At 47.0% G+C, this 13,686-nt stretch overlaps 1 protein-coding gene across 1 annotated transcript in view; it reads left to right on the forward strand.

Moving 5' to 3' along the window:
• LOC146428081 (ras GTPase-activating protein nGAP-like) overlaps positions 1-6,622 on the forward strand; it is a 74,906-nt gene extending 68,284 nt beyond the window's left edge. The window contains exons 9-11 of the mRNA XM_085080834.1: positions 2,051-2,138; positions 5,999-6,058; positions 6,160-6,622. Coding sequence (XP_084936960.1) covers positions 2,051-2,138; positions 5,999-6,058; positions 6,160-6,246 — 235 coding nt within the window. The 3' untranslated portion in view covers positions 6,247-6,622. The remainder of the gene's footprint in view (positions 1-2,050; positions 2,139-5,998; positions 6,059-6,159) is intronic.
• Positions 6,623-13,686: the final 7,064 nt, after the last annotated feature.

Here is a 13,686-nt window from a genome sequence, read left to right on the forward strand (position 1 = left end):
GATCCACCACCCACCAGCCCTGTCCTCCTGAGGAGGAGAAACAGTAGGAGTGTGACATGATCCCTGACTCTTAAAGAAGCTGTTCCTCTCCCATGGAGAGCTCCTGGCTGACACTGGGACTTCAGAACCCCCAGCACAGTGCATTTGGGTTCAGCACTGGCCCAGGCAGGGAGCTGAAAAGCTGCCTGGGCACGAAAAGAAGCTGCAGTTGAAGAGAAGTCGATCTTTTGCATTTCTCAAAAACATAAGACAGTGTTGTTCTTTCAGGCATTATCATGCTAATTCCTGCTCTTATAAACTTGTCTTTGTCCATGAAAATTGCTTGGAATTTGTAGCAAGCCATGTTTTCCCCAGCCAGGTGGAGAGTTTCTTGTTTCTTTTCTGGCTCCCTCTTTGGATTTCCTTCTAAAGTCCATTGGCAAAGTTTTTGAAGTCCATTGGTTTTAGAAGGATTCAGATAGATGCTGTGGGTCCAAAGTCAAGGGAGGATGGAGTATCCCTGCAGGAGTCATTTTGGGGATGCTTTGAGGCTGACAGGTTCACGGGTATCCTTCTCCTCCAAGTGAACTGGATTTCAGAGCTGGTTTGTGTGCAGTTTCTCTGGAGAATGCTTACAGGTGTCTCTGCCCCAGGTGCCGCTGCCAGTGGACATATCCACACTGTCCCCGGAGGAGAAGACAGCTGCCTGGGTGGTGAACAATCGATATTATGAGGACCTAGCTGTAAAGGTATATTTGATTCTGTGTGCAGCTGACTTGGGGGTACCAGTGAGTCCTGTGCATCCCACAGAGTTCAGAGGGGCTTTCAGGCCCTGCTGTCACAGCATCATGCATTTGCAAACAGATTATATTGGTTATAGTGAGTATTGACTCCATTAAAAAAAAGTAAATCAGGCTTAATAACCCATCTGAGCATAGCTTAGGACATGCAGGGACTGTACAGGGCTTCAGCTCAGCCTTCATCAGTAGTTGTAGTCAGATTTTGTCTTGGGCTGCCCCTGAGGCAAAGGCCTGTCACCTAGGTGCTGCAGGGCTTCTGAGCTGCACAGAAGCCTTCAAGATCTGTTTTTGAGAGTGTATGTTTTTTCAGGAGTAGATCCCATTTTTCCAAATGCAGTTAAATCCATGTGTTGCTCTGGGGATGGAGTTGTTGTGTAAGAGGTTTGGTATTTAAGAAGGCAGGGAGTGAAGAGAACGTTTAGTGGATAAAGAAGCAGAAAGGTAGGATTGTTAGGAAAGGTGAATGAGCCCAAAACAAAGGGATATATTGAGATTCATGGCACTATTGCAGAAATGATTGCCCACAGAGACAAGAAGAGCAAAAGCTCAGCAAAGTAACCTGACAGGCTCTGGTTTGCAGTGACTGGTTTGCTCTGACCTCCCCAGTGGTTTTGTGCCCTGATAGATTAGGTCCTGAAGAGTGAGTTCTTTGGGTCCCACACAGGTCTGGTTTGTAAGTTTGGGCAGCCCAGGCCATTTCTGCAGTTGAGCACTGTTAGCAGCATCTGCCTGAGAGCTGCTGGAGTCTGCAGTAAGGTGAGATGTTACCAGTCAGGGCCGAGGAGCCATGTCAGAGCCCTCTGCCTGCTGGAATTGTGCTGCACAGTGACATCCCACAGCGTGGGAGCAGCTGGATGCCCAGTGGAAGCCCACGTGCTCCTTCTCTCTGGTTGCCCCCAAGTTGGCGTCTCATCCCTTTACTTCAATCAATTTACTTTTCATTTAAAAAAAAACCCAATGCTCCCCTGAAGAGCAGCAGAGCATTCAAATGGTCTGATCTCTTCTTGTTTCCTTTCCTGCTTCCTGCTTTGGGGTTTTTTTCTTTGGAATCTGTAGTTGAGATAAGTTTTTCAGAGCAGCTGTATTTTTGGCATTGTCCATTCTGAGAATAACAAGGTTGGGCAACTGGGAGTATCAGATGGAGAGACAAGCTTTCCTGAAAGCAGCAGAATGCTTCTTTTGCAGAGAAGTCAAACCAACAGGTCAGAGTACCTGAAATACCTGGGAATAGTATTAAATTATCCTAATTTGTCCCTCTCTTTGCTCATCAGACTCATGGCCATTGAAGAGGAACTGAAAAAGTATCGTGCTGAAATGCAAGCAGTCATTGTGGCAAAGCAGAAAATTATTGATGCACAGGTAGGTAAGGAGCTTGGGATCTCCCAGAACCTGTGTGTAGAACCCATTATTCTCCCCCTCTCCTGCCCCAGCACTGTTCACTATCTCCCAAGCTGTATTGGCCCATGGTGTCAGTCGTGTCACTTATTGCCTCTGAGGAGAACTGGGGGCTTTAATTAATACTGTCTGACCTGGCTTTGGGGCGGCCTGGCAACAAATCCCAGGACTGATCACTTCTCCAAAACCTTTGCTACTTTGTAAGGTGCCAAGGGAGTAAAGGAGTAGCAGCACATCGTGTAGATGTTATTCCAAGTGTGGGCCTGGGACCTGTGGGAAAGCTGTTCCTCCCCCCAGCACAGTTTAGCTGCCATGTGCATGCATCTCAGCTGTGCCAGCAACAGCATGGCTTTGCACAGTGGAGTCCAGGAAAGAGAATGCTGCAACAGAGCATTGTCCTGGGAATGCCATGTGTGGCATTTCACCCCACTGGCCATGCCTGGCAGTCCTGAGGAAATGCCCATTTCCCACAAACCTGCAGCTTCCACCTCGGGCACCCTGGGCAGCTGTGGGGAGGGGAACACAGCGGGCAGTGCATGTGGGTGTATCCTGTGGGGTCATTCCAGCTTTCCCTCTGTGTCTGTGCTGATCCCACAGCAGAACCTGGGACTGGTTTGTATCTGCTTGCTGTGTTACATTTGTGCTATTTGCATTTGGAGGGTCTCTTTCCTGCTTCTGGGCTTTTTAGTACTTCCAAATGGAAACTATCCTTAATAATTTTTTCAGGAATAACCCAAATTATTCCCTACACAAAGAGTGGTGATGGGAGTCTCAGCTGAGCATGGTTAAAGATGGTATTGGGCTATTAGAAATATTTGAACTCGTGTGGAACTGCAGGGAAAATATAAAGCATCAAAAAGCTGTGGTGTTTGGAGATAGGTACAGTCAGGGCATCTCGCTGTTACAGACAGCTCATGTTAATGGCAGCTCATCCAGGCAGCTGTCTGGATTCTGAAAGGTGTGGATGCATTTTTCATCTGCCTTAAGAAGGTGGAAAGGGCACTGAGCTAACATGAAAAGTGTCCTTTGGAGGGGAGGACTTGAGAAGTTGTGACTGAGTAAGAAACTTGCCTGTTAGCTGTGTGTGCTAGGAGGCTCTCAGCCTTGGTGTTGGTTATGGGCTAGCAAGGTGGAGCATGGCCCAATCTGATCCCAGTGTCACCAGCTGGCAGAGGGGACCACTGCTGACTTGTGAGACCTTCAGACCCTCAGGGCTGGAGTGGTGTAGTTCTTGATCACACTTCATCAAATGATGCAGCATTTATCACCTGTGGTGGAAACTGGTGAAATAATAGGAGCAAAACAGCAGCATTAATGATTTAATTTGACTTTTTTTGGGCAAGCAAGGTCGCTGGCAAACCTCAACCGCTTCACTGTCAGGCAGTGCATGGGGGAAGTGCAGTTGTCACTATCCTTCCTCGAGTACCTGAGCAGAGCAGGAAACTGATGAAAGATTCAGAACAGTCTCATCAGGGGAGCTCAGGTGTCTGCAGCAGTGCAAAACGTGTCTGCTGGGTTCTGTAGCAATCCCTTGAAGTCGTGCTTGGAAGATTTTATCTAGTGTGTGATTCCTTCAGTGGCTGGAAAGGAAGGTTTTTTTATGCTGAGATTTGTGGAGTGGAGCTGGAACCCAGCTGTAGAGTGCAAGGCTGTCAGGAGCAGCAGTGACCTGGGATCCTGTGCTCAGGGACACCAGCCAGGATGGTTTGAGGGGGTGCAGTGCAGCTCCCAGCACTGCCCCAGTGCACACAGACATGAGCTGCTCTCCTGAGCTCCTGAGCCTGGCTCTGGGCCCCTGAGCAGGGATAGGTCTGGCCAAACTCTCTCCTCGGAGTGGCAGAGCTGCAAAGGGAACTGGCCCAGTTGCTATTGCAAGTGACATCTCCGCTGTGTTAAATTACAGGTCATAAATGGGGATGAGATAATTGCAACAGGCAAGTAAACCCAATCAGTTCTCTAGCTGAACAGTACCCAGTCCTGGCCCAGCACACTGACCTCCTACCCATTCCAGCTTCTCCTGCTCCCTGTGCCCTGAGCTTGTTCAAGATGTGCCTGGGAGATCCAATTTTCCTTTCAGTGAGGAGATGCCTCTACTCACCAAGCTCATGCTTTTAAGATTGATTTTCCAAGTGTGGATTTCCAGCTGTTTTGCAGACTGGCTCAGTGAGTGCTCAGCAGTGCCAGAAAACACCCAACCTCTCATTCTCAACTCTTTGGGAATATTTTTTAGAAATTCTTCAGAAAAGTTTTCAGAAGGAAAATTTTTGTTTAAAATTATATATTCTGGGTGAAATATTGTTGGAGGAGTAGGAGCTTTGCCTGGCTGAGGAGCACATTCCTGCTGAGGCAACTGTGTTCTGCAGGGTTCATTTCAGCGTGGGAGGAAAGGCCTATAACTCCTCTGCTCCATGTTCTCCCTGCTCCTGTCAGGTGGATTGGGATGAGGGCTAAGGCAGGCCTGGTGCCTCATGCCTCCTCCTCCTCTGTTCGCTTTACATAGAGCTCGGTGTCTTCAGGGCTGTAACAGAAGCAGGACTTAAATTCTGCTTTGATTTTGCACCCAAACACTCACCCCTGTGGGGGAACCCACTGAGAGAAGCAAACATTGCTGATTAGTGCTGTAGCAGGCACTGATGTGCTAGGATCCAAATCCCAAGGGGCTGTGGCAGCTCGTGAGTCTCCTGAGCAGTGTGTCTGAACTGTTCCTTAATGTTTTTGCCTTCTGTGCATCATTTTTCCATTTCTTTCTCAATGGGCTGGACTGGGAAGAGTTTCCACATACAGCTTGTTTCAGTTGAGCAAATTACACATTTTCCCTTCTCAAAGAACAAAAACCAATCAGCTGGTGGCATGGAGAGCACAGTTACCTTCCTGCTGTCTCTAGCGCTGCTTTCTGCAGCTGCATTATTGTTATTTTTTTTAAGGAAGGTGAAAATTGTCATCTCTGATTGTGTCTACAACTCCTTGGCTTGCCCCTTCAGTGCTGTATCCCAGTGCAGACACCCCACTGTTAGCAGGCTGGGTCTGGTGATGGGTTATGTCAGTTTAGCACACACCCCTGAGCTCTCTGCTCCAAGTGGAGGCTGGCACGTTCTGTGCAAGGACAATCAACCAGGCACGTGGGTTCATGGAGCCCCCCGAGCTGGAATGGGTCTAGGAGCAGCGTGTTCCATGTTTGTTCTTTGTGTTCTGTCGATGGCATCTCCCCTCACCTCCCATAACCCTTAGTGTTAGCTTTTGGCTGCTGCTTCTCTGTGTTGCTGTTGCACCATCACCGCAGGCTGCCGTTATCCACTTTTCTTAATTTTATTTATATATTTCAAGCATGCCATGAGTTTACTCTGAGCACACTCCATCCAAAACACAGAGACAATGGTCGGTAGATACCACTTGCACTTTTCTGTGCCAGATGAAATCCCCACCGCTTTTATTTTCTGCTGCCTGTTTCTGTTTTTCTAATGTACTTCTAAAAAATAATCTTGAAATTGGCTACCACTGTCATTAGCACTGACACCCTCCCGCTCCCCTGTGGCAAAATACTGCCTGGCTGGAGGCTGGCTGGGTGGGCCTGGATCAGTTCCCCGATGGAACTTGAATTGTCACCTTCCATCGCGCAAAAAGTCCCGGAGGGCCAGAGCGGCCGCAGAGGAGCTGGTGGCACCCCAAAAACAGAAAGAGGCAGACAGCCCATCTTGCCAGGACTGCTGGCCCAGCTGCCTCTGCCCCGAGCCACCCGCCAGACGGCCCCAGCCGGGCCTGGGACACTCTCCAGCGAGGGCACTGGGTGCACACAGAAGCTCTGATGTTGTGGGGTGTCTTTGCAGGAGAAGCGGATCGCGTTCCTCGACTCGGCCAACACGCGCCTGATGAGCGCCCTGACTCAGGTAAAGGAATGCTACACCATGCACGTCCGGAATGGCAACCCTCCCAGGCTTTCCATCATGGAGAATGGGGTATTTAAGAACAGGAGTTTCTAATTCTGCAGGTGATGGCCAACCGCCGCTGCGGAAGAGCAACATGGAGCAGAGCCAAGGCCCAGCACTGTCACCATTTGTTACACACCATCCTGTGAAAATTTCATCGTTAGAAGACTTAATGTTTCAAGATTGTTCATATATTGTTTTAGAATTGTATCTTAAAGTTTTATTTTAAATTGTTAGTTCATAGATACTATTGTTAGTTAATAGATAGCATTATTAGTTAATAGATAGTATTGTACATTTAATAAACTTGAAAAAACAAATCTGAAGTATGGGCTTTAATTCCCCACTCAGGGCCACGAGAACCAGGTTCCCCAGAATAAGTCCTTCTGATTCTCTGTGTAAATGGAGGGAGCTCTTGGGTTGTGTACAGAAAATGCCAATGTAATATACCAAAAGGAAGTGAATACTGTAGATTTTTTTAATTATTGCTATTTTTTATTATTATTATTATTAATGTTAATATTATGTTGTTGTTGTTTTTCACTGTTTGAAAGCACTGCAGTCCTGGGAGGAGGAAGAGGGGAGTGTGTGTGTGTGTGTGTTGTGGGTGAGAGAGGTGAGCAGTGAGTTACTCGGGACAGCAACTGCCTGATACAGGGACATGAGTGGAGTGAAATTAATTCCATAGGAAAACTCATCAGCTGGGCTTATTCCCCCTTCCCCAGCTGGTCTTTAACTGAATGCAAACTTGATAGCAATCATTTTAGCAAGAGGCTCTTGCTGTGTCCTGTATCTACTTTCGATAGGACTCTGGCAAAAACCAGTCTTTCTGAAGAAGGTACAAAGTGGGAGCAGCAAGCTGGATTCCTGGAATTTGCGCAGTCAGGCTTCCTGTCAGACAGAGGGAATCTGCAGGATTTTGTGGGAGGATTCTGTCTATTTTACCCTGGTTCTAATGCAGTTTTATATTTTCTGTTTGGAGAATTTACAGACCTGTAAATACTTTTTTAACAATTTCTAGCCAATCCCCACCATACGCCCTGTGCAGCAGCACCCCGAGTTCCCTCTCTGCTCTCCATTGGGAACAGCCTGGTTAATCCTCTCGGGAAAGGGCTAATCAAAGGGTGCCCATGCCCAGCACAGGAAGTCCCATATGCAAAATTCCCTTTTTCTGGAGAATGTCTGTATTTTAATGCTGGCTCATTTCCACTATTTCAGCCACTTGCTCAGCCAGTGTAGCTCCAATGAAAGGTGCTTTCTGCACTTTTGTTGAAAGATCTTCCATTTCTGCTGAAATTTTCCTTTTTCTGGATACTTTCAAGGGCTTTCTTTTGAGTTCTGTATACACCAGTTTTTCTTCAGGAGTTTTGACTAAGCTTTAATCTCCAAACTCCCGTCTGGGGTTGTGCTCTGCATTGGCTCAGCAGTGATTACTTTTCCATACTTTCCAAACCATCTTCCAGCTCTAGGGCCTTGCTGACCTCTGATATTTTATTCCTCAAACTGTGCCTTTGAGTTCCTCCTCCTCCTCCTTTCTCCCTTCAGGCATTGCAGCCGTAGCATCTTCTCCCATCCCATTTGACTCCCATCACATCTAGGGCTTTAGACTCGTAGCCTGTGAGTTCTGCAGCAGCGAGGAGTCAATGGTGCAACGTGTGATGGGGAGCGTGGCAGAGCTTTGGGCTCACACTCTGAGCAAAGGCATTGGGCTGTGTCTAATGCTGTGCAAGGAGCTGCTGCTCTCACTGGGGAACAGAGGAAGTAGTGCAGGAAAAATTGAATAGCCTGTGGTAGGAATACTCGTGTGTTCCTCAGACTGAACAGGAAAGTCACCCCATCCTGGTGTCTCGTCTGTGCTGGCCACATTGGTACCGTTCTAGAGGGTTCTCTCCAAACCTCAAAGCCACTGGGGCTTCTTGAGTGCTCAGGAAAAGCTCATGGCCAGCACAGCAGCTCAGGGAGATGGAGCAGCCTCTCGTGTGTGGCCTCTTGGCAGGGGGTGTGTGGAGTCTGCAGTGTGGGAGGTGAGCAGGGTGACATGGTACAGGCACTGAGAGGAGAGGGGGGAGCACAGCCTAGGGGCAGCATCCTGTAAATCCCTGTCCTTTGCAGCTCTAGGAATTCATACCTTTTTTTAAAGGGAAATAGATTTCACATCCAGGAATTACCAGCTGTTACTTCCCTGGTGTATCAGAAATGGGCAGCTATGCACAAAAGCACAGATTCATCCAGCTACACATTGTGCCACATTCCTCTCCAGTGGCATAACTCAGGCAGGGAATCTACAGGAGAATTCTCTATAATTACAGAATATGAGGTGTATCCACTAATAAATTCTTTATCCATGTAACAAATCATCAAAGAAATGGGGTTTATTTTATGTTTCTGTAATTGCTTTGGATTGGCTGTGAGTTTTTTCCCCGTGATATGATTTCATGTTTTGATGCTTGCTTAAACCCACGAGCTTTTAACTTGGAAGTCCACGAATTTTACAGCCATGTCCATAGAATGTGTCAGCAATACTTACTTGTGTGTATGAATTATGCTTGTGCTCTGCAAAAATGTCTGTGTTGTTCCTGGAGAACAATTCCTGTCCGAGCTGAACCATGATGTGTTTCCATCAGTGGTGGGCATGGCCAGCCACAGGTATGCAGCTGAATGTGACAGAGGAAAAAGGGTGAAATTTAGGGTGATGTTTTTAGGGTTTTCCTTCTCTACAGTAAGTTAAGTCCCAGGAGAGTGAGCATGTCCTTACAGATCATGCCTGCCAGGAATCCTACCTGCAAAAATAGATTTTCTGTCTCAAGGGCCTTAATAAGAGTGTTACTACACAGAACTGTTTTACAATGATAGCTCTAAAAAAGTTATTTTTTATTTCAACAAAGTACACCTTTAAAAAGGAATAAATTTGTTTTTCAAGCCATATTTTTATGCTAGTTGCTCTGGACTGTTTGGTCTCTGAGACCCATTTCTGCATTTCATTGCCTGGGTTTGTTCTAAAGAAGATTTATTTTTGTTCTGTGAATAATTTTTGAAGGTTTCTGTAATATGTACAGATACAGATACATTTGAGGACTTTTACTGATATTCCTACAAAGAATACAAGTAAACTTTAAACAGTTTGGACTCTATGTTTGTGTAACTGCAGAGGGTGGAGGGGAAGGAATTCCCACCATAACAAAATGTTTGGGACAGAGCAGCTGCTACCTGGAGCAGCCTGGGCAAACCAAGGGCTGCGGGGTGGAGTGGAGCAGAAGGATGAATTCCTGTCGCACACAGTTCCCAGCTCTGCCTCCCCCTGCCTGTGACCTCTGCGCTTCCTGAAGCTGGGAAAATCTGGCATTGTGGCATTGCCAGAGAGCGACAAGCTGTGGAGACACGGAGAACTGCTCTCTGCTTCTTTTAGCCACGGGGTTTTTCCTGGGTGGTGAAAAGATAGTTCCATTGCATTAATTAATGTGGTTATTCCCCTCACACGAGACCCGTGAATGTGATCAGCCCAGTTTTCCTGTTCAGTCCATTCCTAGATTGCACATTCTCACACAACAGCCCAAAGCTGCAGAGTTGGAGGCATGGACATGTGGAGGGATATTATTCACAGGTTCACATCAAATGCTGAATTCTAAGCTATTTACATTTATTCTCCACACATGTATGACATCTTGTATACAGTGAGCGAGAAAACCTTCCATAGTGAACCAAGTGTAATATCTATACTCAAGGGGATGTTTTGGAAAAGTCTTTTTATTTTCCCTTCACGCAATTGCTCTTTTTCGGGATGGGATGGAATGGGATAGGATGGGATGAGATGGGATGGGATGGGATGGGATGGGATGGGATGGGATGGGATGGGATGGGATGGGATGGGATGCAGACCTAGAAGACAAAGTGATCCCAGTATCACATCTGCTGGTTTTGGGAAGGGAAGCAGGGCAGAATCAATGGGAGAGGGATGGGAAGGAGGAGACAAGCAAAAGGTGTCCTGAGGGAAGTAGAGGTGGGAAGGTGAGGTGGAGCAGGAGCACTGCACAAATGCCAGTCAGGATGGCCCTAGAATAATGGACTTTAAACTGGGGGAAGTCTGGGTTTTTCTGTACCAAACTCAGGTGTTCTATCCTACAGAGGGCTTTGAATTCCACTTTACTCCACTGTGTAAAACTGTGAATGTGCAAACCCTTCTCCCATTTCCAGCCACTCTGGACAGAGTTCACAGGGCTCTGGAGCCTATTCTGTCACTCTTGCAGTTCACATGGGAAATTCCTTGCGAGAAGCTTCCCTCCAAGAGTCCTCCTGCCCAAAGGATGCAAGTGTACAACCTTGACTGATTTCCAGCATGCAAGGTTGTGTGCTGCTGCTTTAAGTTCAGCAGCAGCTGCTGCTTCAATCCATTAGCAGATGGAATAGCAATTTGCTTACGCTGAGATATGAGTGTCAGGAGAAGAGAGTCCTTGATCTGGGGGGATGCCTGCGGAGTCAGCAGTAAGTTCTTTCCCCTAAAATGTCCATCTACATTCTCCTGCGTTGGAGACTTCAGCTTATTTATGTCACTGTGCAGTGGAAAGGAATTTGGTTAATTTTTGAACAGCCAAGACCCCGAGAGATCTGTCCCAGAGAAGTCTTTCTACCTCACTTAACCTCCCCCCACTGAAAGCTTCAAGGAGCCAGACATCCTTTTATGAGCTCTTTGTGTGCAAGTCAGAGCACCATCTTCCTTAATTACCACTTATCTTGGAGCTTTGTATTTGATTCAAGCAGTCCTTCATCTTTATTTTTTTTCACAGGTGAAATCTAAACCATTCCAACTAAATCCTCCCCTCTTAGTCACTTCTGACTCTAGCAAGACTTCAGATGCCATTGAACCCTTTGCCACTATGTAACAAGAGATGGGACAAACTGAAATGGCCTCAAGTTGGGCCAGGGAAGGTTTCAATTCGGTATTAGGAAAAATTTCTTCTCCCAAAGTGTCAACACTAGCTCAGGCTTTCCAGGCAGTGGTGGAGTCACCATCCCTGGAAGGATTGAAAAGGTGTGTAGATATGCCACATGGGGACATGGTTTACTAGTGGTCTTGGCAGTGCTGGGCCAATGGTTGGACTTGATATTTTTAGAGGGCTTTTCCAACCTTAATGATTCTATGACTCCATGTACTGTGGAGGTCTGAAAACTCAGCAGGAGTTGTGTGAAGGCTCCTGCAGAGCTGGATGTAAGCTCAGAAGGCAGAGAATTTCATATGACAAAACTGGCCCTTCTACCCAACAGCACGGGTACTACTCTGGGCCTGCAGCAGCCAAGCCCTTTGGCAGCTCTGGGTGTCACAGCTCCAGATTAACAGCTGTTACAGTGTGAGAAATGCTGCATGACAGACAGGAGGGACTATTTTTGCTGTTCCACAGGTAATAAGTTTCACCTACAGCTCAGTTTTCCCTCTAGCAGCCTGATGGCCAGAAGGAAACACTATGGCTGACTGCGCTCTCAGGCTGGCAGTAAAGCACAGAACTGCTTTTTTTATCAGCTCAGTCATTGACTCCCAGAGATGTGGTTGAGTCCTGGGTAAGTCCAAAGCTCCAGGTCCCCAGTGCCACCTTGTGAACCTCTTCCTGGGATGGCCTATTCCCCGTGAGAGAGGCCCAAGCTCCCCATTCCACAGCAGGGCCGCTGATGAAGCCCTCAACCCCTGGAATCACAAAATGGGTTGGAAGGGGACCTCGAAGATCATCTAGTTCCAACTCTTCACAGCTTTAACAGCCCCACAGCTGCCCTCAAGCCCTGGCTGGGACGTACCCATCGGTGGAGTCCTCAGTTATCTTCTGAAGTCCTGAGGAAAGACGGCCAGCAACATTTGGGCTAGAGCTATGCTCTGGGAAAGACTTCATCTGCTGCTCCGCAGGTGGAGGGCTGGCCAAGGCCTTTGTTATATCCTCAAGAATACGAGGAAGAGGTCCCAGCTTTTCCACAGCTCCCCGTAGGAAGGAATTTTCACCCTAATTGGATACAAGCACCACGACATGCACCGGGTTTTTGTTTGATAAGGATGCACAGAGGTGGAGGGGTGGTGCAGCAGGAAGGAGGGTGGGTGGTTGTGTGTGGGTGTGCCAGGATCGGAACGCAGTGTTATGGAGCAGCGCAACGACGGCGACGAGATGGATGGAGGAGACAAAACGGGGTGTGGCAGACATTGAGGAAAGAAAAAGAAATAGAAAAGAAATTAGGATTGACCCGCAAAAATAAAAATCATGCCCAATGAAACAAAACTACTGCCATTCCAATGCAAATCTATCCAATGCAAAGCACACTAAGTCCCGGCTGGGTGAGGTCAAAGTGAAAACTACAGCATCTGCTCATTGAAGGGCATTCAAAGGCCACAGATCCAGCTGGTGGGGGCAGCTTTCCAGGCAAAGGGTGTTGTGTGCTAAAGGAAATGCATGCCAACAGATGAGGGGGATCGTGAGAGGATCGCAGGGGTTGAGGGTGGTGGGGAAAGGGAAGGTTTCGTTTCATAAGCCTTTCATTTTTGGTATCCTACATGGATGTCAGCTCCATTCGCACCGTTACAATGAAGCCATTCTTCCCTACCCAAACATGAAAAATAACTGCATGAGAGCATCAGTGATCCTCATCCCAGTATCACCCCACTAGCATGGGATGAAGTGTGTGGCTCCAATGACAGGTTAGCTCAGTGCTGGCCAGGCTGAGGGTAAGAGCAACTGGCCTTCAGCAAGGAAGGCTGCTCCTCCAGGCCCTGGCTTCTCACCCCTTTGGGCCACTGCTGGCAGATCAGCTACAGGGCAACTTCAGGCTCCTGGGACTGCAGGAAGAAGGTGAAGGTGCTGCAGATTTAGTGAAAAAAAAAATAATTCTGCTACAGAACCAATGTTGTTCTCAAAGATACCCTTCTTTTCCCCATAAGCAGCTATTCAGCTGGCTTGGCTCCAGAGAAAGGTCTCTTGACAGACACTTTCCTACAGCACTTCTTCTGTGGATATTAATATCTCTGAGGTGGCTGCTCTCATTATTTCCCAGTCATTCCCTACAGTAAAGCCATAATGCCTGTAACTTTACCCCTTCATTCTCTTTAGGAAACCACTGCACCGGCTCCCAAGGGCCTGCTAGGATAGATCCATACATCTAACCTACAGAAAGGACAATGCAGATCCATACATTTGGAATGTATCCCATGTACATGTATGAGGTGAATTGAAAAACAAGATCAAAACTTGTTATCAAACTAAGACTAATATATAGATTGTCTTTTTGAGTCAAGGACACTTCAATTTACTCTGATGCAACAAATTCAATTTTTTGTTTTCTCTTTTAAATAATGTACTGGGGAAAAACAGATACCCAACAAATAACTACTTTGGCAAACCCTAATGCAATAAAAATTGAGTGCGTTGCTATTGACCTTACTGCTCCAGTTTCAAAAGGAAGAATAGTATACATGGAATATGGACAAAATAATGCACCTCTAAAAATTGAAGTATGGAACAGTTCCAAGCACTTGAAAAAAAAATACTCATAGCTCAGCTTTTCCGGGCCTTATCAACTACCTTTGCTATCAAGATTTTAATGGTTTTGGCTCCTGCAAACCC

Source organism: Lichenostomus cassidix, chromosome 22 (genome assembly GCF_008360975.1).
Source record: "Lichenostomus cassidix isolate B80296 chromosome 22, HeHo_3.0, whole genome shotgun sequence".
Classification (NCBI taxonomy): Eukaryota; Metazoa; Chordata; class Aves; order Passeriformes; family Meliphagidae; genus Lichenostomus; species Lichenostomus cassidix.